Genomic DNA, 27,460 nt, shown 5'->3' with positions numbered 1-27,460 from the left:
ACCTAAAGGATTATACGCGAGTAAATCCTAATGCTCGAAGGACTTATCTGGGATGATTGCTTGTTATTAGTGTGAGATGAGCGCGTCTGACAGAAATGCAGAAGTTGCAGTTAAAAGAAACTCAATCTTTCCTGTTGACCGTTGTACTAAGTTGATATCAGCCAGGTTATAATGGGAAAATATCCATTGAAAAATTTTTGATTTTGTTTGAATGCTTGCAGGTGAGGCTGATGGAGCGCATACCAGGCCCACCTGCTCTGCCACTTCTGGGCAACGCCTTGGATCTCTTAGGCTCCCATGAACGTGAGGAATGATACATAATTATTTAGCTTCTGATACTTAATACTCGTTAAATACCTCATACTCGTCACATACCTCATACTCGTCACATACCTCATACTCGTCACATACCTCATACTCGACACATACCTCATACACGTCACATACCTCATACTCATCACATACCTCATACTCATCACATACCTCATACTCTTCACATACCTCATACTCATCACATACCTCATACTCATCACATACCTCATACTCATCACATACCTCATACTATACTCATCACATACCTCATACTCTTCACATACCTCATACTCATCACATACCTCATACTCATCACATACCTCATACTCATCACATACCTCATACTAGTCGGATACCTCATACTCGTCACATACCTCATACTCGTCACATACCTCATACTCGTCACATACCTCATACTGAAATATCGAGTAATGGGGAGCCAGCCTACGTTGTCTAATCTCCATCGTTGATGCCGCTATTTATTATAGATTCCTTAGATATCTAACCGCTTATCTAATACAAGGTCATTTTAATGAATTTGTTGTGGCTCCAAGTACTTTTGCGAACAAGTTGCCTACTGCATGACATGTAATTTACGGCTAAGTGATTGATCTAAGCCATGGAAATATCCTAGCTTCTTCAGGTCAAAGCCTTCTTCTCTGATTTAGTACAGCAAGAGTTAACATTTTAAATTATAGACTGATTTTGCAGTGATAGTTTGCGAAGAAATTAATTTTAAAAGTGAGTTCCGAAAATTTTACCTTTCGATTGTGCAATTTGTAAGTACTATTTCATTTAAGAGAGTCATTAACACATTCTACTTCTTTCAACTAATGCATTTCTGATGCTACGAACGTGTGATTTTTCATTTTGGCACACATAATTCCTTGATAAATTTATACGATAATAAATTAACAGAATCTGTTGTTTTAACGTCTTAATTTGATGGAAACAAATGTATGTTTTTATTTAATATTACAACTGTATGATATATTCGTGCAGATTTATTTAAAACTATCGTGAACTTCACCAAGTACGGCGACGGCGTCACTCGCATCTACCTGGGACTACAGCAATATTGCCTTCTCAGCAAAGGCCGCACTGCTGAGGTCAGGACCACTTGTGGTGTATGCACGATACAAATATATGTATAAGTATGAATTCACATAACGTGGAAACGTTGAACATTAATATAAACTTATGAAGAATGCTCAACGTTTCACATTCATATAACAAAATTTAACGCAATACTGTATTTCGTGTTAAGTGAATGATTATTTCCATTGTTTCAAGATCATTTTATTGCTTCAATCCATCCTGTGTATTGAAATTGCACAATTGAAGCCTCGTGGAACCAGGCACTGTTGCCGACATCTGGTGGAACTTAACATTATGCTGTATTGCTCAAAAATCTTAACTCTCATAGAACTTCGTTCGTCGTTTGTAATCACCAAGGGCTTCTGGTTGATCTTAACATTATGCAGTGTTACTTAAAAATCTTAACGCTCATAGAATTTCGTGTGTCGTGTCGTTTATCATCACCAGGAGCTGCTGGGCAGCAACGTCCTGATCGACAAGAGCGACGACTACGTATTCCTTTACCCGTGGATCGGCACCGGCCTTCTTACCTCTACAGGTATATTATAATATTGCACAGCACAACATTCAAATGTTCAAAAGAATGAACACTCTTACTATGTCGTTAAAAGCCGAAAATGTACATTTGATAGAAAAGTATTCCCGTGAGGTAGCGCACTTTTATATTTGTATTGTACATGGAGTATTTATTACACCATCAAGACCAAAGAGATGTTTGGTCAAGATCACTGAAATACGTAACTGCAATTATCTGAGTCTGCAACAGTGCAGAACAAACAAAAATTTTTCTGGTGCTACAAACTTCTTGGTCTAATCAGACGCTCTTACGATTTCCTAGAGGCAGAAGCGATGAAGCAGTTGTTTGTTGTTGTCGCGCGCCCGAATCTAGAGTTTGGAAACATCAGAGTTTGGAAACGTTGTGTGGTCACCGAGATTTGAAAAGGACAAAAACTTAATAGAGAATGTTCGTGGTCGTGCAACAAGGAAATTTCCAGGCTTGACGGGCAAGTCCCATGAAGAAAGATTGAAGATTATGAAGCTTCCAAGCCTGTTATCGACGTCTGCGTGGGGACCTCATTTAAGAATACTAGTATACTCGTGATTTATACAAGGTTCTCGAAGGATTACTAGAATTTGAAACAAGAACCAACACCAGAGGCCACGGCTATAAACTACAAAACTGTGCTGCAACTTCTCCACGCGACTACATTTCTTCTCGCTTTGAATCACCGACATGTGGAACAGCCTCCCCGATGACATCGTTGGCGCTCCAAGTATGAACGCGTTCAAGAACTGACGAGATAAAGCTATGGATAAATTGCTGCATTCGGATTAAGAATTTGCAAGTCTCAGCTTTTCTCGCTGTGAGGTGTTTTGGGGTTTTCCATAAAAAATGTGAATTATATATGTTCAGACTTGAATTGCCTAGCACCATATCGAACCCGGTGGAAATCTAGTAGCTATCAAACTATCGTCAGCCTTGAAAATATCGGGTCAAATGACACGGTTTTAGATCTTCTGTGAATCTCGGCGCTGAAGCGTAGGATCGGATTTAGGATTTAGGTTAGGTAATAGGATTTAGATCTCGGCGCTGAAGCGTAGGCCTGATGTGGCCTGTCGCCGATTCTTTTCCTTTTCGTGCCTAGTTCACAGAAGATCTAAAATCGTGTCATTTCACCGGATCTTTTCATGACTGACGATAGTTTGAAGTAGCTACTAGACTTCCACCGGTTTCGATAAGGTGCTAGGCATTTCAAATCTGAACATATATTTTTCCAGAGCTTCATCTCTAGTCTGTTCTTGAACGTATTCATACTTGGAGCGCCAACGATGTCATCGGGGAGGCTGTTCCACATGTCGGTGATTCGAAGCGAGAAGAAATTTTGTCGCATAGAGAAGTTGCAGCGCAGTTTTTTAGCTTATAGCCGTGCCCCTGGTGTTGGTTCTTGTTTCAAATTTTTGTAATCCGTCGGGGACCTTGTATAGACCATGAGTATACTTGTATACTTCAATGAGGTCCCCACGCAGACGTCGTTAACTGAGGCTTGGAAGCTTCATAATCTTCAATTTTTCTTCATAGGACTTGCCCTTCAAGCCTGGAATTATCCTTGTTGCACGTCTTTTAACATTCTCTATTAAATTTCTGTCCTTTTCAAATCTCGGTGACCACACAACGTTTCCAAACTCTAGATTCGGGCGCACGACAGCAACAAACAACTGCTTCATCGCTTCTGCATCTAGGAACTCGTATGAGCGTCTGATCGATTAGTCCAAGAAGTTTGTTGGATGTGTTAGCTTGCGTTTCAGCATGCTTAGAAAATTTCAGCTCCCTGTCGACATAAACTCCGAGATCTTTTTGCACACTAGACTTTTCAATCATTACTCTCTCGCTGCAGCCATGTCTTCTCATACTGTAATCTTGCTGTTCATTGTTATTACCGAGGTGATGTACTTTACATTTGTCAGAATTAAACCGCAGCTGCCACGTATCAGCCCAGTTAACTAAACTGTCAATGTCATCTTGTAATTGCGCTTTATTTGACGCATTCTTCACTGTATTATAAACTTTTGTGTCGTCGACATACATGGAGCACACGCTGGACACTGCTTCTGGCAAATCGTTTATAAAAGCAACGAACAAAATAGGCACAAGAACGCTTCCTTGTGGCACGCCACTGCGCACTGATGCCCAGTCTGACACGGTTCCGGTAATACTGACACGTTGTCGTCTACCTACTAGAATATGCCAACTTACGTCTTTTTCTTCCTCGCGCATGCCAACTAACGGCCTTCTCTCCATCGTGAATGCCAACTTACGGCTTTGTAGTACAACTTGCTACTAATGGCCTTTTCTTCTTCTTCTGTATGCCAACTAAAGGGCTCTTCTCCATCGTGTATGCCTACTCACGTTTTTTCTTCATCGTGTATGCCAATTACCGGCCTTCTATTGCTCGTGTATGCCAATTAACAGACTTCTCCATGGTTGAACTGTTTAATTCAATCATGGCCTTATCTTCGTCTTGTATGTTTACTCATGATGTTTACTCATCGTCGGTCTTTTCTTCTTCTTTAGGTTTACTCGTCGAGCTCAAAAACATATTATTAGTGTTACTGAACTATCAGCCCTGATGTGAACCATCATTGCTATAAATTAATAGTTCGAAAATAAATTTACTTTGTGAGCGTTTTTAAAAGTCAGCGTCAATATTTCCGTAAAACTTATCCCTTGAAACTGCGCACATTGTTTGAAATTCAATAATTTGTAAGAAATGTATTATTTATGCTCATACATGCACTGAAAATGAATTTCTTCATTACAATTCCTAGTTTATTACTTTTTAAGAACTTATTTTTTATTTGATGAGTACTTAAATATGAGAGGATTCAATAATACTCCACAATTGGGTAAAATTTTTGCAACTCTTGAGATCTCCATAGTCGACCAAGTTATGGCCCCAAAATTGTGTTGTTACTCGTCTCTCGAAGATACTTTATGCTTCTCTAATACTCTAATTCCATATGTTTTTTGTTCTCATAAAATACAATATTATAATTTATAATCTATTCGGCTATGTGCAGGCCAGAAGTTTGCCCTGATGGAAGAGAAGGTCATGATGGCGCATTTCTTACGCACTTATGAAGTGACTGCCAAACAGAGCTTCCAGGAGCTTGGCCTGCTAGGAGAGCTAATCCTACGTCCTGACCATGGTGTTATGGTCACTCTGCAGCGCCGGAAGTGATAGGTTCTACTTCATGAAATAACAGTGTAATTAATGCAGATAATCATGAGGGTGAGTGCGAAAAGTCGGTATTGAGAACGTGAACCGAGGAGCGTGCTTGCAAATAGTGAAAGCACGCAATCATCAGGTCCAATATTCTTGTCTATTGTAGGGTGGAGATGAGCATTCAACAAGTCTTATATTCTTATCTATTGTTGGGTGAATACAGGCATTCAATTTGTATGTTTAAAACATCTACATCCAGATTTTAATCTCACGGCACAATAAACTACAATCCGTAATGAACGCTGCTGCTCGGCTCGTGTGTTATAAGCAAAATTCATCCACGTGACGCCGATATCACGCGACCTTCACTAACTGCGCATGCAGCAGCGCACGCTGTTCAAGGTCGCTGTTCTGACGTTCCGATGCATTCAAGTTTTGGCGCCTTCTTATCGCGCAGCAGACCCTTAAAGGTCTGCTGCTCGCGTCGGATCTGACTTCTAGAAGGCGACTGCGCTCGTCATCAACAGGGGACATCGTCGTACCATCTACACGTCTATCTACCGTCGGGGGCAGAGTTCCCTGTCGCTGCCGCAAAATTCTGAACTGGTCTGCCGACTTCCTGGTCTGCCAGCTTCCATAACAGCGGGTCTATCGCCAGTGCTTCGTCGACACCTAAAGACTGAACTATTTCGTATAGCCCATGAATCTTGTGATTTGTTATTATTAATTATCCGTTCGACCGTTCATATCCATTCGCGCGCCCTTTTATTAATCGCTTGCTATTAAACTTATGAGTAACGTGCCCTCGAGGTTCGTTCGACCTAGACGCCTCGAAAATCGACTCGTGGAAAAAATATAACACGATAGTTCACTGACACTGCAGTCACCCTAAAGCCAGGACCATGGATGAGCATGCTATGGCTTCCTTTCTTTAATGTGTAAAACGCGTTTCTAGTACATATTTACTTTTTTTACATGCAGCACGCATTTTTCACAACGCCGACGCCATGATTCCATGGCCGCTGCGAACGCTTCTTAAGGTGTATATGTTGTGACCACTGGAAATTTGCTGTCGCAAGAGCTACCTGGCTGAAGTATGTCTTAGTTGACGTAATTCAGCCAGGCATAATATTTGGTTATATTTTGCATTCTTGTGGAAGCTTTTAGTTTTTTTCTGGCGTCTTCAGAGATATTCAGTTTGAAAAAAAGCGTTAATCTAGTCTTTCCATTTTATTTTTTGTCAGAATTTTGTTCGTCGAAGTAGAATCTTTTCCTTTGTGTTGTTTTGTTCTGTTTTGATTTTTTAATTCAATATTTAAGTCTCCTAGAAACCTTTTACTCACGTACCATTCATATTCATAATTGGCTTGGATTATAAAATATCAACTGCTCAATCTTAATGTATTTTGCAATACAATTTTGTGGCATTAAATATATGTTGATTTTCCTTACTTGATAGTTTTTCCGATTAAAATTATAATTTATGTCATAAACGATTTTTATTCGAGGCTTTTACACATAAAAAAAATTCAGCCGTTGTCCTGAAACATTTTATTTGTACTCTTAACCAACTTTTTTGAAATACTCGTACTTCCTTCAGACCTAAATACGCATAAAATTGTACTGCGATTGATTATAATTTAAATGCATTTTTAACTATTAATTACCTATTGTAAATAAATAATCAATGGCACGTTTATTTTCCGTAATGGTGATAATTCAAGCAATTAACAAAAACGTTAAAGATTCCGAAGATCGAATGATTTATTAAAGCTATGAAGGTAACGTTATTTCTGTCTGATTTCAAAACCTAACAATCATGAGATGCACATACAATAAAATTTAAACTAATCAATGTTTTCCAAATGAAAAAGAAGATTATGAGGTTAAATGAATGAACCGTTCGAACTAATTCAAATACTTTTCGCTGATTGATGCTTAAGATTGATTATATCCACAGAATTTCAGTCCGTTCATTAGAAAACTAGAACGCATTAAAGTGAGGTCGGGAAATTGAATCAAAATAATTTCACCGTAATTAATTATAGTTAGGAACGAGCCTCTTTTCCGTTGCCATGGTTTCGGTTCGGCCACTCAATGACCTCCGAGAACATATCATTATACATATTTCTGTACGACTAAATCATTGTTCAAAACATTATTTCATTATAAGATTCTATACAAAGTCATTAACACAATATGAATTAATATGGCGGCCCATGCAGAAAATTTACTGAACATGTTTCTTCGTGACTCTCCAGCCACATTTTACCGGTTGTCATGGCAACCGCTTCATACAATCGCATAACTAAGGCGGCAAATTGTCGCTGCTACAGCTGCCTTGGTTGATGTAACTGGAAAATTTGCTTACTGCACAGAGGTAAGGCACTAAATGGATGATTAAATTATCGTACACACTACAAATGCAATTATTTTGCTAAGCATTTCCTGTATTGAGGCCACTTTTGGGGTAATCCTTGCCATTGGATTTTTAGCTGACGCAAATACTGAGATACTTAGAAATTAGACACCGTATAATTTAAAAAATAGGTATTGAAAACCGGAGCCATGCACTGAATGAAATATATGACTCAGCGCATTGAACTACAGTACAACTATAAACTTTTCAATATAAAAGCGTCAAAGTCACAATTTTAGGGACCAAGAAGTTTCGCTATTTTGCCAGAAAGTTTACCGTCAGTTCGTGATCTGTTGAACGTTATTCTGCATCCGTGGTTCAATTAAATGAAGAAAAAGAAGAACAATGTATCGCTAGTCTTTATCGGACAGCTAATTAACAAACCTTTGCTATCGTGTGTCTCGACTGCCATCTCATGTACTCTGGTCGATTGCAGGAAATGACGGCAGTGATAAGAACTGATGTATAATCTAAAATAATTACTTAGCGCACAGTGGGATGGAAGGCGGGGGCAGATTGGGAACAGCTGACGCCCGGGCTCAGTGTCTCGAGCTCAGCGGGGCAGCGGCTGCAGGCCAGACTGTGGAGAGGAAGCTGGGCACAGCAGACGCCCGAGCTCAGTGTCTCGAGCTCAGCGGGGCAGCGGACACAGACCGGACTGCGGAGAGGAAGCTGGGCACAGCAGACGCCCGGGCTCAGTGTCACGAGCTCAGCGGGGCAGCGGCTGCAGGCGTGGCAGCGGCAGTGGCAAGAGAGGAAGAGAAGCTACAGCAGCTAGTCGCCCATGGATGTTCACTAGTAAGAGATCAGCACATTATTTGGTCACAAAGTTCGTCGCCCATGATGAGAAAAATAATTCATGCTAGAGCCTAATACACTTACAAAATAATATAAATTAATTCTTAATTAAGTCGGTTTGTAGAAACATTCATCCAAGCATTTTATTGAACACTTTTACAGCAATCCTCTTCTCAATAAATAACAATAACTGTGGTTTTCAATTATCAGCTCTTCCTTAAAAGGCATAATTGAGCTTTTGAACACTCATTTCAATTTGTATAGATGCAAATGCAAATAAAATAAAAAGACTGGAATATGCTTGAGAGCGTAGTTTTATCTTTCGATTCAACCGAAACTATAAGTAAACTGTTGCATTTGACAATATTATTCCATTTTGGTTTGTGTCAGAAGGTGTATAAGTAAAAATATAATTACTTGCTCATTCTAATTAGAATAAAACTAATCCAACATTTTTCGTTCCAACAAGTAAAGTTAGACTTCGGTTATTTTTCCATCGTGTCAATCTTGATCAATCCAGGCGATCTTGATAATTTCATAACATATTCATCCACTTTTAAATGTCAGCGTCTATTAATTCTCACATTTTTTAAATCAAATATTATGAAAATATGGCCGGTATTGTACGAAATTAAAAATACTTATTATTGTTATTGCTTATAACTTTCTGCTTGAAAGTTTCAATGAAAGAAATACATAGATTTTTAACGAATTACGAGCCTATTTTTGCTGTCAATAAACTTTTTCCCACGAATTTTACGCCTTGTGTAGGTAGGCAACCTGGAGGTGGCCGCTGTGAGCGCCAATGTGGTGGCCCAAGTGGCGAGCGAGAGCAGCGAGGCCAAATGGCGGCAGACTTTGGAGGACAGCATGAGAGCGGCCACTGAAACGCTGAAGAAGGTGGAGGACCAGTGGAAAGTTGCGGTGGACCAGCCGGTGCCTGAAGATATGGCAGAACACCTCCGACAACTCAGAGGTAAGTTGGTTGCCTCTAATGGACCATTAGATCAAGATTGAAGGATTAACTTGGATAGAATGATACTGAGGGACTAATTGGATAGAATATAATTGAAGGATAAATTGACCAGATCGAAATTAGGAGTGAAGCTGCTATTGAGATTAAAGAGGTGTCATTAGCATGACTGGTTAAATGACTAATTTTTCAATGAAATTTAGGCACAAACCAATTACGACGATTTACTTGTCTGCTCTCGGCAAAGTTGAAACGAAAACTACTCATTGTTTTGAAGATGGAATGCGGGTGAACATTATTAATAAGCGTGGCGGTTACTCTATGGCAAAAGAAATCGGCTTCTAACACTTTTTTACAGTATCAAAGACTTCATCATTCTTGCATTTTTCATTATTAGGTTCGTGAAGTGAGTTGCTCACGACTTAAAATTTACTTAATTATAGCTACCAATTACTTTTTAACCATTTTGCTTCACGCGTGATGTGAAATCTGTAACGTGTGACGTGCCTGCAGAGGAATGTGAGACTCTGCTGACAGAGAAACGGTCGATCGTCAGCCGCCTACGTCAGGAAATAGAGGTCCTTGATGAGAAGTTCCTCGAGGATGTGCAGAAGCTGCGCTTGAAGAGACAGGAGCTCATCAGGAGGCTCGCTGAACACCTCGAGGAACTGAGCACAGCTTCTCACGATACCATCAGGCACCTTCAGGTAGCGGCTGCTCACTGTATTTATGATCGTAAAGGCCCGTTCACACTAGGGGCAACACACGAGAGTCAAGTGCCTCAAAGCGCATGCAGAGGCGCTTTGCAGCCTCTGCATGCGCTTCTTGACCGATTGACGAGCTAGCGATTGACAGGGGCCATGCCTCATGCAACACAAGCGCGGCGCTTATAGTAGATAGCTATTAAAGAATTGATATCACTTGTATGCTTAAATCGCAAATTAACTAAGAATTTAAATTAAATTGAAAATTTAAATCAAATTAAAAATGTAAATTAATTAATTAAAGAAATTCAATTCGTTCTATGGTTTCAATGTATTAATTTGTGACTTCTGATTTGTGACTCTAGATTCTAGGAACTGACGATGGAGCTGGTCTCCGGAACGTTTTCTATAAAGATATGAATTTTTGTGGACTATTCTTTGCTTTTAAATTATTAGTTAGTAGATAGCTGTCTGTGGTCTAGAAAGGTTGATTGTGTACGCTGGTCCGGCACACCAAATGTCGACTAACACCACTCTCTTTTGGAGTCACTCTCTAGTAGAGAGCCTAATTGATCTTTATAAAGAAAATGAATGCCTATGGAGTGTTCGGTCAAAGGAGTACAAAAATCGAAATGCAAATGATGTAAGTTATTTTTACATGACGTGTTTAGTTTATGTGATTTTAGCAACTCCTGACAATTTGTGCATTACCGTTTAGCAATTTCAAAGGATGATATAATATCGGTACGAAAATTGGAACTTTTTATTTAAGAAAAGACTATATTTTTTATAAACTGTATCTTTTTGAATGTGCTAGTTCTCTAATTTTGATGCCTATGCTAAATTCTCGTTTACAACTGGCATAGTGCGAAGAATGACGGACCGCAGAACACCCGAGAACAATGGCCCACAGCTCAAATTCGGCTACATCCATCCTCATTGACGTCTAGGTGGCAACTAAGTGTTCTAAGCGCTAAAGCGCACGGTCTCAAACTACCGAGTACAAAAGTAGTGTGAACGGTTGTGCGCGGTAAGGCACTGCAGCAAACGACTCAGAGCGCATGTCGTTGCCACTAGTGTAAACGGGCCTTTAGACTCAAGCTGTTTGGCCTCCGCCGCACCGTAGAAGATAAATTTCTTTGACAAAATAATGGTAAATATATAATGCTTAGAATTATATTAAACTTACATATTTATTGGTCCTCAGAGCTTCTTCTGTTTTATTGTTTTATTTCATAAACCATGTTTAATTATAGGTTGTCACCGAAAATGAGAGAGAGGCGCTGGTGCAGCGCTGCACTGAGATCTTCGATGCAGCACTCGCTGAGTTCAGCTCAGATCTGGAGGACATGTTACGCCAGGAGCTGAGAAGCGGAGATCTAATGCAGGATCAACTCATCTCAGCTCAGCTGGAGCCTTCGACTGACAGTCGACGTACGCTGGCTCAGCTCGAGATGAAGTGGCAAGAAGTAAGTGAAGGCATTCAAGCAAATTCAAATTATCGATTATGTGGATCTAATGTTGGTCAATTCACTTAATTAGGATTTATTACATTCCATTCCTTGATATTCCCAAATAATAAAAATAGCTGAACGTCAAGCACAAACGTCAGTATGGTAGCCATAGGTCGAAGAATATTGATTCTGACCATCACATAATAGATCATAGAATATTTCATCATGATTATTATCATGATTTCCCATTCAACTGCTATTATTTTTGCTGTTAAAGTCACATATATGTTATGATGAATCATATATCAGTGCATACAAACATGAATAGTTCAATAATATCGAAGAAAATGTGATAATCCTTTCATTTTGAGAATATAAATATAATAAGAATGGTAATTAATGAACTCATTCATCAATGACTCTCCCATTTAATATTCGACGAATTATAATTAAACGTCTTACTAACAGGTTCACTGAGAGAAGAATTAACAAATAAGATGATGTAATAATATTATTGAAGCAGATCCACTGAAACGTTTATTGAGACTTTAGGATTCGATTCCATAAATATTGAAGAACTATTGATTCATTTTTTAGGCGAAGTCCACAATAATATGAACACATTGAACATGCACCCTGCACCAACTAAAGCATTTTTATTTTAGGACTGCATTAAACGTCATTTTTATGCACGTTGGAGTTGTTCATTTTGTTATGAATGACCGTTTTTCCTGTCGTTATATATTAAACTAAAAATTCTCTCCGAGATTAACATTTTATTTAATCACTATATACATCAATTAGTTTTTGGCTTTAACATTTTATTTAATCACTATGTACATCAATAATTTTTTGGCGTTTCACAGCACAAGATGGAGGCGTCTGCTCTACGTCTGCAGCGTTGCCTGGATCGTCCTCGCCTGCAGTATCGCCTGCATCTCCTGCAGCAGCAGCAGCAGGCGGCTGCAGAGCAGCTCAGCTGCGCCCGCAGACTCATCATTTGTCTGCGTCCTCAGCTGCAGCTGCATAGACGCAAGGCATGCAATATTCATATTTCATGGCATTTTTAATACATAATATTATACATTGTATATATAATGTATAATTCCAGTCCTACTCGAAATATCTCATGAATTACTTATAAATTTTATGTATTTGTTTTTTTTTAATCTGACCTTTATCAAAGAGGGTTCAACTTGAATTTCCTGTTAGTTCTTTTGATGTGGAAATCCTTTGCGTCAGAAATCGAGCCTCAGAACAATAATTTTCATTACAATTTCTACATCAAGTAGTAATGGATTGTTTAAAAGCCATGCATAATACATACGCACCTTAACTCTTTTGTCAAGAACTAGTTAATATTTAATTTAAGTATGAATACTGAATCATTGCTCTAAACATTTTTCACATAACATTTCAATCACTCGAGACCTAACTTATATTATAAATACTTAATATGATATAAAATTATAAATTGTACATGTATAAAAATTTCTTGATAATAATAAGTTATATGCAGTCAATGAATCATTTGTTAAATTTATGTCTGGTCACAGAAGGAGCAGGCGAAGCATCAGGCGGAAAAGAAACGAGAATCTCTGCTGCGCCGCCTGCAGCTGCAGCAGCTGAGCGTCCGGCAGCTGCACGACCGCTGCACCTGCAGGACCGTGCACCTGCAGCAGCTGCAGCGAGGCGTCGCTACGATGCATTGCGATGCACTTGCTTCACTGCTGCTGCAGGTGATTGTGATGTTTGGTGCCTGTGTTGCGGCAGGTGATTGTGGTGATTGGTGACTGTGATGTGACAGGTGATTGGCGCCTGTGGTGCTGCAGGTGATTGTGATGATTGGCACCTGTGATGCTGCAGGTGATGATTGTGATGATTGGCACCTGTGATGTGCAGGTGATGATTGTGATGATTGGCACCTGTGGTGCTGCAGGTGATTGTGATGATTGGCGCCTGTGGTGCTGCAGGTGATTGTGATGATTGGCACCTGTGATGCTGCAGGTGATGATTGGCTCCAGTTGTGCAGTAGGTAATGACTGCAATGAGTTGCACCCAACTCAAACAATCCAATCCCGTTGATGCAGAAGCAGATTAACAGGCAGGTCCTTTCTTCTTGCTGAACGATATTTGCCGGCATCACTACCGGTATAACTATTACAATCGTTGTAATCTTTTAAAACTACAATCAGATGCAATATTTTTTCTTTTTCTGAAGGTTCGAAAGTTTCCTCTAAATTTCAAAACTCGCCGCCTTCATGTATTACGTATAATTCTGAACTGAAACCTAATTCAGCTAAAAAAATTTTCTAATAGAAAAATTTTGTACAAATAAATGTATTTGTACAATATTTATTTGTACACTTCGTATATATTTATTTTGTACAATTCATACAAATGTATGAATTAGTACAAATAAAATAGACTTTTCAACATTAAACTGCAACACGACGTGCCAGGTTCAGGAGCTGGAGCGTCACATTGAGGCCCGCGTGCTGGGGAGAGACGCGCTGCCTGCTGGAGACGCCGCCGTGGAGGAGATGCGGACGCTGGTCCTCCAGCAGCCGCCCTTTGCTGACACCAGCATCAGGGGCGCCGCTGTCATCATCAAGGCTGCCTCTAGTGCTGGCATAAGATGAACAATTAATTTATAAAGCTGCTTGTTCATTTTCTTCTTTCCTGTGATGACTTTAAATACCTCATCATTGTTGGTTTTGCTTTTTCATATGCCTTTTTCACTAGCTTGATCGCTTCTGAATGTTTTTGATTGTTTATTTACTTCCTTGTAATTAATTCAAATGTTTCATTCATCCTTGAATAATATAAAGGCACATCTGTGTGAGAAAGTCACATGCGTAAAGAAAACCCTATACCAACATATGGAATTTCTCTCATTACTTCTAAAAACTTCGAAGCACAGTAGTATTCAATACTATTAGAACTTCAGTAAATCGTATATATTATTTATTGCAAACTGTTCCATGTAGTTTCACTTAAGGAGGCTGAGATCAATTATTAGATATATGTATTTACATATTCATACAGTCTCTCTTCATATGCATTTAAAAAAATTTCAACTCCTACGCTGCTTTATTTTAGTTTATAACAACCGAAGAAATACGTTCATGTAAACGCAAAGTTTAATCCTATGATTAATGCTATCTTCAATTAAGTTGACGTAAACTGCAGGAAGATTCGTTAATTTGGTAACCGTTTTGCAAACTTCGCGTTGGTGATCGTGTTGGATGATGGAGTCCAAGATAAGCTCAATTAAATTGAAGTATTCTGAAAAAATATTCCGAAGATCGACGACCGCGACCAAATTGCGATTTTGTCCTAGATTTATGCAGGCTTAAATTACGTTGATGTAATCTGAAGAAATGTCCGTTAATTCTGTTGTAGTGTTGCAATTTTGTCCTGATTTATGCAAGCTTAAATTAAATAGGCATTATCTGTATAAAGGTTCTTTAATTCATAACCGTGTTGCGCAGGGGGTGCTTCTGATCCCCTGGATTGCACCGACTCCGCGTCCGCATGTCAGTCGGAGAACTCGGAGCTCGAGAAGGCCTTCCTGTTGGGGATGGTGGAGGCCGCGGCTTTCTTGGTGCCTGTCGACAGATTATCGCACTTGAAGGGAATAGAATCGTCAGAAGACGACGCCTTACTCAAACTTGAACATATTTTTAAGGTTAGTGTGCGAAAATTAAATAGCAACAATTAAACGAAACGAGAAACAATCAAAGATCGTCTTCGATTTGATTAATTTTGATAACTTGTGACTTCGTTTTGATAAATTTTCGTTGCATATATTTGATCAATTTTCACTACTTGAAAACAACAAAACAATTTATTTGTATTTAAATAAGTTATTTCATTTATTTTATATTATTTATAATTAATTTAATTTAGAATTTGGCTGATATAAGAATAATGAAAAGAATGCATCAAACAACTCAATTATTGATGAAGCAAAACTGATAAACATCCGAATCACATCATAGAATGGATCCAAGAAATGAATGAACTAGAACTCGTATGGCTGACTGATTCTAGATGACGTGTCGCAGGAGAGCGCCACAACGGAAGGCTGTCTCTAGAATGAAGTTACGAAATTGTTATAACAATTGTTGCACTTTAGAAAATAGTGTACAATTGGATACCTGCATCGCCATCGATAACAATCTAATAAAGATAAAAATCGCTGGCGAGACAAATTTCAATGAGTTTATAGCCAATTAATAAACCGGTCTCATTTGATTAAGACATCTACCCGCACGCCGTCTATCGCAATTTTATTTCTAAAAATATGTAAAATCATTTTTTATATTATAATTGTAAATAATATATTAGGTAAATAAAGACAAATAATCTCCTTAATCTTCCATATTAGGAAGTTGGGATCAACTCAGGCGAAGACCTCAGCGTTCTGCTCGCCGTCGCCCGCAAAAGGAAGCGACAACGCGGAGGACAAACTTCCTCATCCATCGCCATCAGAGAAGCGTGAGCAGCGATTGTCTTTTATCTCTTATAATCTTATCACCATCAGAGAAGCGTGAGCAGCGATTGTCTTTTATCTCTTATAATCTTATCGCCATCAGAGAAGCGTGAGCAGCGATTGTCTTTTATCTCTTCTAATCTTATCGCCATCAGAGACGCGTGAGCAGCGATTGTATTTAATCTCTTCTAATTTCACACATCATTTCGAGTTCCATTTTCATCAACCTGCAAAAACTTGTATCCTCACTGCGTCCGTGCTCATATCGAATAAATTACTTACAAAATTTTGCATGCTAAGCTATTGAATTAAATGTAGGTTTTTAGTTCGTTTGTCATTTTGATCCCTTATCTATTTTCACTAACCAATTTAAAAAAAAAATATTTAAAGATATTATGCGTCAGCCTCTGTAAAAGTTGAAATGAATAAAACATGTCAGATTATTTTTTGCGTCCAACAGAAATGGCTGCGTTGACACTGATGAATCGCTGGGCAGCGAAATCGAAGAATTCACGAACTCAGAAATTCTCGACGTGCTCATCGAATTTTCAACATTGCAGTAATTACAGAAGATGCTTAGTGTTGTGAATACGAAAAATAATTTTCCTACAAATGCCTTGCTTTCGGTTGTTATTTTTATTCACATGCAATTGCAAATATTTAATTGAATTTACACGTAATAACAATGAATTGCACAGTTTAAGGGATGACTTAATCAAGTTGGTCAGCTAATTTTCCTCGTACTTACTAGCAATATTTTCCTCCCAAGTTTTTTCTTCCTGCAGTTTGATTTTATTCCTATCATATGAATCATAAAATTAAAAATGGACCATTTTTACACATTGGAGATGCATATATACAGGTTAACTTAGTAAGTTTGAAAATAAATTATCACAATCTGAATGCGACTAATACGTATTTAACCGTGTTAAATACATGAGCGCTTTCATTCAAGTTATTTAGTCGATACAAATGTGTAGATAATTGAGGAAAATCATGCTAAGAAAATAATGCAAGCGTGCCAATAAATATTAATTGCTCAAAAAGGATGATACAAGATTATGACTAATAGTAATTGAGCCATGAAATAATATAGACTATAATACAATTTAATCTGAATTTCAAAATCTGCGCTAATCAGTTGATTTGGTCGAAGCAATAAAACCACATTCTTATCAGAGGAACGGCGCAGCAAGGAGCAAGAAGCGCTGTGCATCATCTCTCAGCTGACCGTAAGTACATGAGATGGACGTGTAAACTGGATAAATATTATAAAAAATGAAATGACAAGTCTATTTAATAAGGTCTTTGTTTTCAATGCAAATCATGTATTACTTAATTTTGTCCATTCTGATGTTTTCGTTCGTCATATGAAAATTTTGTTTTTCCGACAGCTGTTCTTTTTAGCGCATTTTCTCATTTATGGAAAAAATGCACTATTGTGCTCGCCATTTCCGTCTGTCTGTCTGTCTGTCCGTCCGTCTGTCCGTCCGTCCGTGACCTCAAGTTTTCGTCGACGAGAAAGTGCGCTCTCTGTCACTCACTTCCGTGAGTACTGAGTTATATCTTTTTAATGGTTTCAACTGCATTTGACTACAATAGAAGGAATGCCGCCGAGAAAAGCACGATATTTTACTCATGCGACGACTGGTATTATTAGTTACAATAACCGGAATATTGTTTAACTACACATCAGATGAAGTTATTTCTGATGTTGGTCACTCACTCGCTCCTGATTCGACTTTCGATTAAACAAAGTGACAGAGAAGAGAAAAAACATGTTAATGGTTCATATAATTACCTCATAGTTCTTATTTCACTAAAACCCTTTACCACAACTATGTTACCTCTAGTCTAATAGTTCTCTGAAATAACACCCCTGAGTAGTACTTGATCTTGTACACCAAATGAAGGTTCTAGATTCAGAAATTATCGATGAATGGTGATTTCCAGGTGCTAATGGAGATGGTCCAAGCCTATTGAGCTCCGACGAGGACCGAAGATGGCAGACATTTTTGAATGAGCTTTGCTTGGGGCGGCAGCGAACCTGGCACATCGCGGCACGCGTCGTGACGGAATACCTGACCGCGTTGCAGGGTACGCACGCAGCACTGTCCCTCTACCGCCTTAACTATAGTGAACAATGCTATTGCGGGGACAAAACGTAACGTTGCTGAAATTTATAGACTGGAAAAAATTTTAACCCGTGATATATATGTCCATCTTGTCGTAGAGTAGCCTGAAATTGAAGGAGATATATTTATTCAATTGGTCTTCATAAATAATCAACGCCATTTTGAGAGGCGACATATACATGCGTACTTACGTACAGCTGGACGCTAATATAGAGGTTTATGCATATCAACGCAGAACAATGATCAGTTTTTAATGATTAGCATGAATTTATTTAACGTCGGTTCGTATTTGATTGATTGCATAGAAAACAATTTGAACATGAGAATGTGAAATAACTTTCATAACGCTGCATATTCATTTGAAAATATACAAAGTTATGTTAAGCGCTTCATTTATTTGAGCCAAATATATGATAAATTTCAGGGTATAAGACCAACGGTAACTTTAGAAAATTACTTAAAATACGGGTTGAAGGCTCGTAGTTTAGATTAGATTAATTTTAATATATATTGGCATCAAGGGGAGCATTTTATATCATGATTAGTTATGTATTTATAAGAAGCTTGAATGTTCAGTCGTCTCATTGGCAATTTATTGCCAAACTAAGTTATAATTCGTTACGGATCTCCTGAGGATGAAAGAATATGTCAATTCTGTGTAAAGATGATGCAGTTATTTCTTTTTTAATTGTTCTTATCGAATATCACGAATGGATTTCAGTGTATTGAAGTTTGTTGAGGAAATTAAGAGGAGAGTTCCAATGTTAGTGTTAACTCGTTGAGCGCGGTACTCCCCATCCGTGGATTGTCGGGTCTTTTTTACCGGAAAAATTCCATGATTTATTTTTTTATTGCGTCAGCCGATAAAAATTTATGATAGGGGTTCTTCCTTATTAAATATGAAAAAGTACTAAAAAATGAACACTGAATTTTGCACCGGAATCTACAATGTGCTAATAAATATTGAATTATAAGCCTTTTTTGTTAGGAATATCAAAGAAACAAATTTCTGTATACCTTTTTTTTTATTTCAGAAGAAAGCGGTAGATAAAAAATGTCGCTAAAAGAGAATCTATGCGTAATTTAATTTGCTCTCTCAATGACTCATCATGAAGTCGATTAAATAAGTATAAGATGACTATTCAAGGCAACGTGTGCTTGGGCAGGTCGCGCTCAGGATGAAAGAACCGTGGCAGAGCTGCGGGTGAAGGTGGCTGAGATGCAGAGGCTGCTAGCCTAACTTTGTGATCAAACGCAACCCACCAGACGTCAGAGGTTGAAATGACGTCGAATTCAACGAACTCAACTCGTGATTACCGTTGTTTAAACAAAGTCAACTCGTGAATAACTTTGTTTCAACAAAGTCAACTTATAGTAAACAATGTTTCAACGAAATCAAATCGTAATCTACGTTGTTTCATCGAAATCAAATCGTAATCTATGTTATTTTTTTAATCAAGTGGTAATCAACGTTGTTTCATCAAAACGAAATCGTAATCAACGTTGTTTCATCGAGATCAACTCGTAATCAACTTTTTTATCATAATCAACTCGTAATTATCGTTGTTTCATCGAAATCAAATCACAATCAACATTTTTTCTTCGAAATCAACTCGTAATCATCGATGTTTAAACGAAATAAACTCCTAATCAGCGATGTTTCAACGTTATTTACCTGGAGGGAAATCTATCCCTGATCTTCTCCCAAATCAATCGGAATTATCGAATGCCCAGTAAAATTAATTAACATTAGATAGTTGTTTGGAATTTATTCATATGAACGATTGTCATTCATTTATTCTCACTTTATTGTAGTTAGTTTTTAACCTAGTTTCACACATAAGCCATGGTCAATGGTTAAACATTTTTAGTGAACCACGTGTAACATGTCGTTGACGAAATTTCCAACCCAAATTTATCAGGAAATTTCTCATCCCAATTTAACATTTATCACGGTGAAGACTCATCCTAATTTATTTCGACAACAGAGGCTGACATCAACTTTCCTAGCGTCAGAACGTTCCCCATAAATTGACGCAAGTCGATGCCTTATTTTATTTTATTAGTATTCTTTTTTTGGTTTGTTATGAAGTTCATCATGCTACCCAATCTCTGCAACGCTAAGCCCTATGGGTCTCTGTTTCACTCATATCTCTCACCAAGGATTCCAAGCGCATATAAAACTCAATGCGATACTCGTCTAAGGAAACGGCCCGCGAGTATTACAGTAAATTAATGTTTTAAACATTTATGTCAATATGTTCTGACCCTCACGTGAGTTTATATGCCATGGTGTAACAAATCGTAGGTTTTCTCTCATTATAAAGGAAGGTAAATAGCTTTAAAAACTTTTATGGGAATTGAGAAGTTGTAATGGAAGATTTCGACGTCAGACAGTTTTAGTAACATATATTTGAGACAAATTCAGTTAACAATGAACACACTGTACTTATCTTCACGACAAGATATTCACAGTGTAGCTTAGGCATAATCAAATGTCTTCTAAATTAAAATCAGAAATCAATATTCCTGAGCAGTGGTATCTTAAAAGTACTAGTTATCGCTTAGCGGAACAACAACGAACAAAATATCAGCAACAGAAACTTACATTCAAGATCACATCCTCAAGAGGATGATAAAAGAGAAAATCCTACTCAGGCTATTTTGGAATCATGATCCTCATATGGATGATAAAACGGAAATCATCCTCAAGCCGCCCGGAAATCATATTCCATCATCCTCACCATCCTCCTCATCATCAACCGCCCGGAAATCATATTCCTCATCAACCTGATGAAGGGGGAAATCATCCTCTAACTGCCTTCAAATCATCTACCTCGAGACAGACTCAGAGATTGAAGTTGGAGTAACGGTTAATGGGATTGACGATGAGTTGTCTGAAGCGCCCCATGAAATTTCTGAAAGTTCGGGGCTCTGAAGGATAGTTCATGCCTCCCGCTGCTCTCATGATGGGCGCGCTGACGGAGTTCATGAAGCGGGAGAAAGGGCGGTAGGAGGAGGCCTGGGGACGAGGAGCTCGGGCGTGTCGACTGTTCAATGGCCCAGCAAAATATTTCTCAGGCCGACGACCTGAAATATCAGGCGGAATTACTTCGAGAAATTTGTCGCCATGTTCATCTTGAATATATATCCTTATGTTATTAACGATTATTGTTAGCAAATTTAGCGCCATGTTCATCTTGAATATATATTCTGATGTGATTAGCGATTATTGCTAGCAAATTTTCCGCCATGTTCATTTTGGATATTTTTCTAATATGATAAAGTAATTTTCGAAATAAATTCTTTTCTTAGTTATGCATGAAATAATTCGATTATACAAAAAAAAAATTTTAGAATTTATAATTCATGAATGAACGTCTTCCAAATTTATTCAGCTCAACAAAGTGCACATGATCTACGAAAGCATTGGCAAATAAATTATATTTGCAAAGCATTAAACAAAATTTATTACATCTATAAAACTATTGGCATGCAAAATAGTTGCTCCACGCATAGCTCCAATGTAGATTGTAGGAATTTGAACTGACGATGGAGCAGGACTCCGAAACGTTTTCTCATACAAAGAAACGGTGAATTTCCTGAATATTTTCTTTTTTTCTAATTCTTAGTGAATTTGCGATCTAAGCAGTTAAGTGATCTTCCTACATACATCCAAGGAAGGTACAGTTCGCTGATAAAGTGTATTAAGATTTAATGACTATTGCGTATGTAAATTCAATAATTTTTGGTTGGAGTCCATGGTGATCGATTTTATCAGAAATATTCGCTATTCGCTCCACAGACCAAGATTACCGAAATTGAAAGGCAGGAAATTGCTTTCTTTCTCGAGTACTTTTGTAACTGAAGAAAACGGAAAAGACTTATTTTATATACAGACTCACGGTCAACTTTGTAGCGGACGCTCCGCCCCTCGTCTTTGCGTGGTTGAAGCTGAAGCCCTCCTGCTTGGTGCGGCCACCGTCGCACCAAGGGTTGTGGGCGCTGCAGAGATAATGATGGGTAGTGTTAGTGACATGCGCTACTCCAGGTAATGACATGCGCTACTCCAGGTAGTGTGCACTACAGGTAGTGACTACACGTTGCACTACAGGTAGTGACACGTTGCACTACAGGTAGTGACACGTGGCACTACAGGTAGTGGCACGTGCTACTCCTGGTAGTGGTATGCGCCATTCCAGGTAGTGACACGCGAATTTCCCAAATAAACTTTTGTAACTATTTGTTACAAAATTATTTGTCGTTACTTTGTTTTGTATTTGCTATCATCCGAGTTTATTCTTACTGAATTAGGTTATAAAGTGAACAATGGATTAAATGTTCATACCATTGCACCGGCTGAGTGTTGGTGCAGGGCTGCAACGAAGGCGAGAAGTACCAGAAGTAACAGACGACCATTTCCCGTAGCCATTCTAGTTTATTTTCCCTGAAACTGAAATGCGGTTAAGTTTAGATTTACAACGATAATGTAACTGATAGATTTTACATAAATCAAGTTTTTCGCTGAAATGTTGTCACTACCTGCCAAAAATTGTACTAAAGTTTTCTTCATTTGGTCTATTCGAGACGTAAGCAGCCCATGTAATGGATTAATTTTTCCATGATAAAAAGTCACTTTGTTAAGTTCGAGACTATCTATTGAGTTGCTAAATCTATTGTATTTCCCTAGCTTCCACATAGCTAAATGTTAGATGATCACGCAATAAAATGACTCAAGCGTTCTCACTCATTAGCACATCGAGGATAGGAAGCAGTAAATATAGCTCACAAACGTATATTCCTTATCACAAAAAAATCCGATTGATGGACAACTTTTCACAATTATTTGCTACCACTTCATGAATTTACTAACAACTCACTCTTTGAAAAAATCGTAAGCCTCATTAGTCAATTTAATTGAAAACCGCTAATTTTTTAAAATGACTTATTTTTTCCGAAATATTCTGTTCACAATTAAAGTAACAGAAGGTTTTATCCTGATGAACAATGGTTCCTAAGATCATGTTCTCATTTGAGTTTCGTAGTGATCGCCTTTTTTTTTGGGCAAGTGGAACTTACCAGCATTCGAAAAAATCAAGACGTTCTTTCAGGTTGTAACAAGCTAATGAACTGATAAAAAATAATCTTACATCGATCTGTACATTGTATGGGTATTGTCAAGTTCACGACCAAGAGTTTCATGCGTACATAATAAATGATCATGTTTCGAGTATTGAACCCCAAGATCTTTCCACAGTGCAAAGGGTTGGAATTTAATTTAATTTAGATCAGAAGCACCATTAAATGCACAGGCTTGCTCTATCTCATCCCAGCTCAAAACTCAGTGTGCGTAATTTCATTTTCCCTATGCAAAATCTGTACTTAATTTACCTTTATCTACTAAATGCACGAAAACAAAATCAGACCAATTAAGCGGAATGCATTCAAATAATAATTAACATTTTCAGATGGCAGCTTCTGAAACATTTGCAGCCTCATCGATTCTATACTTCAAGTGAATTGGACTAGGATAATTTAACATTGACGGAATAACCTCGATATTTGTTGACTATTCTATGACTGCATTTTCATCTTTGCTTTGATAATGATTAAAATAAAATGATATTGTAAGTTATTATTGGATACTTTCCCCATACGGCAAAGCTAGTACATGCCATGGACTCTATATACCAGCACGAAACGCTCGTTGCTAAATATGGTCACCGGAAATGACATCAATGGATTTCCACTGCAAGACGGTCACAAAATTTGACACTTGCAGTCTATCATACGAGTAGGGGAGTGGAGCTTCAATCACTTTCCATGCTTATTATTCTGGTCCACTTTCTACAACTTTTATTTTAGTCTCACCCTTAGTGCACAAAAGAAAGTTCTTGCATTGACAAAAGTTCGATAAGTCTCTTTCTCAACATTTTAGCTGCAGGTGCTCCTTCGCATGATCGCTGTGAATTACCGAATCGATTGCCATTCAGCAGGGTATTTAACTTCATGCATGTACTTGAATGGCAGGTTTTCCAACAGCTTTCTTTGTCTTACGGCGCACGTTCGCCGAACACGATAGCAATTTATCAGAGTTACTTCATTCTTTCTTGCTTAGAAAATAGCTTTCTAAACATACGAGTCGAAGTAATGAACTCGTTGCATATTTACATCGCATGAGTTTGGACATTTCAACAACTAAAATCTCGTTCCTGATCTCCGCACTAAATCTAAAACCATGCATATTCGTGTTGCAATTGAAGCTTTATTCCATAATGTTAGCTTATCGTATGATGTGCTGAAATTTCAACTTTTTAAGAAACATTTTATCATGAATTTAACTTTTTAATTTTCTCTAGATCTCACATTATTCCCTTTTCTTAATTTCTGATAATAAATAATTTTTTAATTTACTACTGAATCATCAGAAAATATAAGGAAACACTGTGCCCATTTATGTGATATCAGATAATCCTATTTCCATGGCGCTATTTTCTCGCCTTTTCTTCAAAAACGCTGAAAAATTACCAATCCACATCCTGGCGAAAATTCCTGGGAATTTTTCCGGAACTTCGCATCGCTATTAGAACAAAATTAGATGCACGTAGCGAGAAAATACACCAGGTTCAATATTAAAATTCCAAGCAAGGGCGTAACAAACTAACAGATATCTCATGATTGTTATACTGTTATGAAATGTATTTTTCGCCCCCAACTTAATTCGAATATAAGTAGCCACCTGCAGTTGATATCACTCCCTGTGCCCCAGAACCTAATGTTGCGAAGCCAATATTTCATTCAACATTACTACATCACTTGATCATGCGATTCGATCTATTGACGTAAAGTATATGTAAATCAGTTTAATCATCCTTAGCGTAACTACGATGTTTATCACTAATCGAGGAGGTGAGATACCTCCGTGTATAATCGGTGCATTGTCAGAATGTGTTGAACATCATACGCACAGCAAAGCGAATTTAAGGTTAAAAAAGTATTATAAAATTATTGAATATTCTTACCAGTGCAAGCTTTATGCAGTGACCAAAGCCCTTTGAATGAACTAATGAACCTTAACAGAAAATTCGCTTTCTTCAGATCTGGCGCAGATCAACTTACTATTAATAGTCAATTATCCTAAAAGAATAAATTAGATTTGAATACAATGTTGATCCTTTTCCGCCCATAATTCGATGCATGTTGTCAGTACATTGACGACGAAATCATTGCGGAAGCGCAGGGAAGCGATTGAACAGTTCCCACGTGATATTGAGTGTTGCGTAGTACAACTTCACTCTCAAACTTCTCCCTGGCATTAGGTCATATCGTTGCTTCAGACTGTGTCCCTAGCTATCGCTAAGAATTGATAAAAACATATCTTTACTCAATTCTCACCAAGAGAATCCACAATGCACAGAGCAGAGCAATAATTATAATCAAAGTGACCTCACAACGTATAAATTAAAATTTTGCTTCATTGGGTCTGCTGATTGTGTGACTGAAATAAAAATATTTAATGACCAATTCCTCAATTTAATTTTGTGAGATTTCATTTATGAAACCAATCTTAAAACAGCAATCACAGGAAATCATTAATAATATTTTCGTAGCAAACTCATTGTTTAGAAAAAACGAATATTCTCGGAAGGATCACAATGTAGGAAATTTTATAATGAAAAGACTTATCAGCCTGGGAACGACATAAACGTACACGACCAGCCTACGGGATATTTAGCTACATTTTGGTAGCTAATAGAATAAAATATCAATAACACAAAATACAACTGAAATAAACTCGAAGCTGAACTTTAATAATGACTATGAATTGCCAAGCATATGACAAATCAATTAAGATCAGAATCATTAGATGTAAATTTGTGAAATTCAAATTATTAACAACACGTATTGCCAGTCCTACGATTAACTCTTAGGCGGAATCAGTAGAACAAATTCATATTCAGGTCTCGTAGAAACCTTCTATCTATACTCGTATTGATACAACTCCGCCAAAGGATCTCATTCCACCATCATTCGACGAAAGCAAAATTTTCCCCTACCTTCTACAGACTCATTCATTCTAAAAATAAGCTTTAGGGTTAAATCGAAAATAAAAGTAAAAATTTATCTTCAACTTAAGTGGCTTCCACGTACCGTGATTTCTTTTCATGCCTTTATAAACAGTTTCATTTTAAACTTACAGTTCCCAAACGCTTCCAATGTTGTGAGGAATCACAATGTAATGTTCGGTGTTGGTGACCGAGCAGACGACTTGCTTCCGTTGCCGCGCTGGCGAATCAAATGATCGTGACAACCGGGGACTGATATATATGCACGGTATTCCGGTCGCATGGAATCTTCATTCTCGCGTTTCACTTTCTATGAAGGATATTACAGGCTTAAGGGTGTGTGTGTGTGTCAAGCGCTTGTGCAGCGCGTTACGGAAGGCGTTAGATCGTAAACAGTTAACAGTTATGTTAATAAAAACGGTTATCAGTGATTTTCGATCATTAACTGAGAAGAGCATATCAGAGAATTTTATTTCGTGTGTGAATAACGATATTTAATAATTCTTCTCTGTCATGTTCTATATTATTGAGTAGCTCTAAGCGAGAACAAATGTTTTGTGTCATAGTCGCTAAATAGAAGAATATGAAGACAAATATTGGAATTCTCGAATTAAGATGACCTTACTAGTCCATCCTCTGGACAGAATTTCGGTAATTTCCTCTGCAGAATTGCGTCATTCAGCCCAGAGAGCCGCGGAAGTTTCTTGTAAAGTCTCGAGCAATAATCATCACTTGCTGACGATTGCTGGCGGCTTCTAAGAATATCATCACGTAGGCGAATGATTTGTCATGGTCTATTTAGGAACTGCCGGGGCCGTGATGGGATGTTACGTTCACATCATACCGAGCGCCGTATGTGTTGCAATGTGTCCTCACTGCGGTATTATTATAATACGCGTATTATCTTACACGCAACTGACGTTTTAAACGAATGCGCAGTACAAAGATTTTTTAGAGTCAAATCAATCTGTTCTCGATGCAAGGCTGCAGATATTTCAAATTGTACTCAAATAGAGAAATGACTTTATCATCAAAACTGTTATATTTTATATGATATATGTTTATTCATGTATATTTACATTCCATCAGGAGTAATTTTACGGCTCTAATCCTTGTCACTTCAGACCCGAGAAAATACAGAAGATTAGTTGCTTATTAAGAAGTGGGATGAATTCACGAACGAAATAAATTCATCCAGAATGGGATTAATTTTAATACATAATTTTACTGTTTGTTTCTCGTTTTATGCTACATTTGCAAAAAAATGCGGTAAAATTC

At 37.9% G+C, this 27,460-nt stretch overlaps 3 protein-coding genes across 3 annotated transcripts in view; 2 read left to right on the top strand and 1 right to left on the bottom strand.

Annotated features, from left to right (window-relative positions):
* Positions 1 to 6,569, top strand: part of LOC108678477 (cytochrome P450 4c3-like) — a gene marked incomplete at its 5' end in the record, with an annotated part of 30,817 nt that extends 24,248 nt beyond the window's left edge. The window contains one exon of the mRNA XM_047884672.1: positions 4,990 to 6,569. Coding sequence (XP_047740628.1) covers positions 4,990 to 5,150 — 161 coding nt within the window. The remainder of the gene's footprint in view (positions 1 to 4,989) is intronic.
* Positions 6,570 to 8,308: 1,739 nt separating this feature from the next.
* Positions 8,309 to 19,606, top strand: LOC125179228. Its single transcript, XM_047884670.1, has 13 exons — positions 8,309 to 8,352; positions 9,124 to 9,328; positions 9,839 to 10,032; positions 11,286 to 11,498; positions 12,350 to 12,520; positions 13,040 to 13,222; positions 13,946 to 14,108; positions 14,978 to 15,174; positions 15,877 to 15,986; positions 16,442 to 16,540; positions 17,161 to 17,213; positions 17,935 to 18,078; positions 19,283 to 19,606. The coding sequence occupies exons 2-13, from the start codon at positions 9,223 to 9,225 to the stop codon at positions 19,354 to 19,356; spliced, it is 1,707 nt and encodes a 568-aa protein (XP_047740626.1). The 5' UTR covers positions 8,309 to 8,352; positions 9,124 to 9,222; the 3' UTR covers positions 19,357 to 19,606.
* Positions 19,607 to 20,505: 899 nt separating this feature from the next.
* LOC108678483 lies at positions 20,506 to 26,399 on the bottom strand. The gene is made up of 4 exons (XM_018166931.2): positions 26,315 to 26,399; positions 22,465 to 22,569; positions 22,022 to 22,121; positions 20,506 to 21,206 (listed from the first exon to the last, which is right to left on the bottom strand). The coding sequence occupies exons 2-4, from the start codon at positions 22,546 to 22,548 to the stop codon at positions 20,965 to 20,967; spliced, it is 426 nt and encodes a 141-aa protein (XP_018022420.1). The 5' UTR covers positions 22,549 to 22,569; positions 26,315 to 26,399; the 3' UTR covers positions 20,506 to 20,964.
* Positions 26,400 to 27,460: the final 1,061 nt, after the last annotated feature.

Source organism: Hyalella azteca, unplaced genomic scaffold (genome assembly GCF_000764305.2).
Source record: "Hyalella azteca isolate HAZT.00-mixed unplaced genomic scaffold, Hazt_2.0.2 contig15838, whole genome shotgun sequence".
Classification (NCBI taxonomy): Eukaryota; Metazoa; Arthropoda; class Malacostraca; order Amphipoda; family Hyalellidae; genus Hyalella; species Hyalella azteca.
The sequence above is the reverse complement of the archived record's forward strand: the minus strand, read 5'-3'. Positions and strand labels throughout refer to the sequence as shown.

What these genes read in the sequence shown, in the direction of transcription:
- LOC108678483 (XM_018166931.2), bottom strand. Translation starts at nt 22,548, where the DNA reads ATGGCTACGGGAAATGGTCGTCTGTTACTTCTGGTACTTCTCGCCTTC. An exon ending in AACACTCAGCCGGTGCAATG is followed by an intron (nt 22,122 to 22,464) that starts GTATGAACATTT and finishes TTATCTCTGCAG; the next exon opens with CGCCCACAACCCTTGGTGCG. An exon ending in CGTCCGCTACAAAGTTGACC is followed by an intron (nt 21,207 to 22,021) that starts GTGAGTCTGTAT and finishes CTGATATTTCAG; the next exon opens with GTCGTCGGCCTGAGAAATAT.
- LOC125179228 (XM_047884670.1), top strand. Translation starts at nt 9,223, where the DNA reads ATGAGAGCGGCCACTGAAACGCTGAAGAAGGTGGAGGACCAGTGGAAA. An exon ending in ATACCATCAGGCACCTTCAG is followed by an intron (nt 10,033 to 11,285) that starts GTAGCGGCTGCT and finishes GTTTAATTATAG; the next exon opens with GTTGTCACCGAAAATGAGAG. An exon ending in TTGCTTCACTGCTGCTGCAG is followed by an intron (nt 13,223 to 13,945) that starts GTGATTGTGATG and finishes ACGACGTGCCAG; the next exon opens with GTTCAGGAGCTGGAGCGTCA.